General features: G+C 42.7%; 1 protein-coding gene across 1 annotated transcript; it reads right to left on the bottom strand.

The window, feature by feature from the left end:
* Positions 1-497: 497 nt before the first annotated feature.
* Positions 498-948, bottom strand: PPTG_10009 (hypothetical protein). The gene has a single exon (XM_008905257.1). The coding sequence runs from the start codon at positions 938-940 to the stop codon at positions 578-580; it is 363 nt and encodes a 120-aa protein (XP_008903505.1). The 5' UTR covers positions 941-948; the 3' UTR covers positions 498-577.
* Positions 949-2,209: the final 1,261 nt, after the last annotated feature.

Raw genomic sequence — 2,209 nt, 5'->3', positions numbered from 1 at the left:
TAGTCTTTGTGATATAAGATAGTTGCATCGTACGGTTGAGAAATCCTTGAGCTGAATGAGAGTATCCACGATATCCAAGCACCATCAAGAAGTTTTAAGTTCCTCCTCCTAATTTCAGGTCCTTACATCCCCGGCATCACCGGACTTCCCTAGCGAATTCAGGAGTCTATAAGTTCAAAACCATAAGTAGATGACCACTTTACCACTACAACCTTGAGCTGAGTCAGCGGTGGTACGAACTCTCATAAACAAGTTGAATGTATAAGTATTTCATATCGAAAGCTTGAAGGATCAATCTTCTTTTTCTTCTTTCTCATTAAAAGCATAACGTTGTATTGTGGACATTCCGAGGCAATCAGGACGGACTATTAGCATAGGATGTATCTCTCAACTCTAGAAACTGAAATTGAGCAAGAGAACCATCTCATCACTTCGATTTTTTCAAAAAAAAAAAAAACAAACAAACAAACAGAACTACGTAACCCCGAAAGTAGAGCAAACTTTACTGTTGAGAAGAAATGTCGGTTCCATTCATTCCGTTACCTCAGCTCGAAAGAAGCATGCCTGTTAATTGCTGTTAGGGCAGCGGGTTTTCCTTCAGATACTCCTTGTAACCCTTCCACTTTTGATACTCCTCCCTCGCTTTAAGTTTGGCGGACCCCTTTCCATATCGAAACTTGAGACCGGCAATGCCAAGGTCGTCCTTGATGGCAGCAGAGGTCATTCCATTTTTGTGCCACATTTTGAAATATTTCTCGAATCCTCTCTCTTCACTGTCTTCGCTGTCTTCATTATCTTCCTGGTCATCGACACTTCTCAGAAACCGGTTGATGTCCGTGTTTGTCTCCGTGGACTGAACGTGGTCAGGTGAACCAACTCCGGAGAGCTTGACTTGGTCACGACGGCTGGTCATGACAGCGTTGGAACTTGCAAAGAGCATGGCGACCACGACCGTGAAAATAGTGTAAGATGGACGCATGTCTTCGACCGATTTGGAAAACTAGTGCGGTTTCTTGGACAAGGTGAGGGTAGTTTTCCTCTTCAAGAGAAAATTGAAGAATGATAGCGACACCGTCCAGTAAAAATATGACTCGCCACTGACCCAACCTGGGGCCCGTTGGACGATTATCTAGGCACGATAGGTAGATTAGATTATGCAATGACCATTGAACGCGTTTGCTCAATCCCCATACCAGTGCGACATTATAAGGGTACTTGTACCCAATTTCTGTTAGGAGAGTGATTAGTTCCAACGTCAATCGTTATATTATGCACTTTTTTCTTAATTGTTACTGTATTTATCTTAAATGGAGCCCAGCCTCGGCTGTTTGGTTCAAATTGTGCGACTCCCCGTTCCCCATGTCAAGCCATACACCTCATTTTCAACCAATCAGAAGTTCATATTGGCTAGCGTGCCAAAGTCGTGTGCATCCTAACTGGCCGTGTTGATGGTACAGTATTCACTATTATCGTCCCGTAAACTCACCATCACTTGTATCCATATTTTGGTATCATATTTAAGTACCGTAACCTTGGATACGGACGCACCCGTCCACATCTCATTGTGTATCTCGACCCTACGACAAGGTGCTTCGCTGCAGCAACTGCACTACGATTCGTGTACCTATTAATACAATAATGAACTATTCGCACGAGAATTTATCCACACGCGCAATAAAGTGAGATTTTCGCGTATTATGGATGTATTGCTTTGTGATAGATACGGCCCAACACTATATGGTGTGAGCAATTGCGTTCGTAATAAAGCGTATAATTAAACAATATCCCCCCTTTCAAAAACTACGGTACTACTTTGATGGCCTAATGACTTGACCTTTAAACTGTAATATAGTCAGGTCAAGAGTTTTCGTTCGCGAAAGGGTTAAGTGGAGTCCAGTCGATATGTAAGGTTTATAATTAATTTAATGCCCAATCAATAAAATACGTTATTGTTAATGGTCTTTAGCAGAACCGACAAAAGGCAAATTGTGTGAACTACAGCTGGTTTTGGAGCCTAACCTCCATCTCCAACCCACGATTTCAACTGTGTAGTATGCCAGGAACCCACCAAAGCGAGGCAAATAAACTGTTCAGGTTGAAAACATGTGAGCTGTTCCTCTGCTACTAAATCACAGCTATACCGTTGATAAAACGGAGTCACGTCGTTCATTTCGGGTTCAAGTCCAGCTACGCAACTCATGGCGGCATC

Source organism: Phytophthora parasitica (assembly GCF_000247585.1).
Source record: "Phytophthora parasitica INRA-310 unplaced genomic scaffold supercont2.20, whole genome shotgun sequence".
NCBI classification, from domain to species: domain Eukaryota; phylum Oomycota; class Peronosporomycetes; order Peronosporales; family Peronosporaceae; genus Phytophthora; species Phytophthora nicotianae.
The sequence above is the reverse complement of the archived record's forward strand: the minus strand, read 5'-3'. Positions and strand labels throughout refer to the sequence as shown.

Excerpts from the sequence above, each read along its gene's own strand:
- PPTG_10009 (XM_008905257.1), bottom strand. The coding sequence starts at position 940 with ATGCTCTTTGCAAGTTCCAACGCTGTCATGACCAGCCGTCGTGACCAA.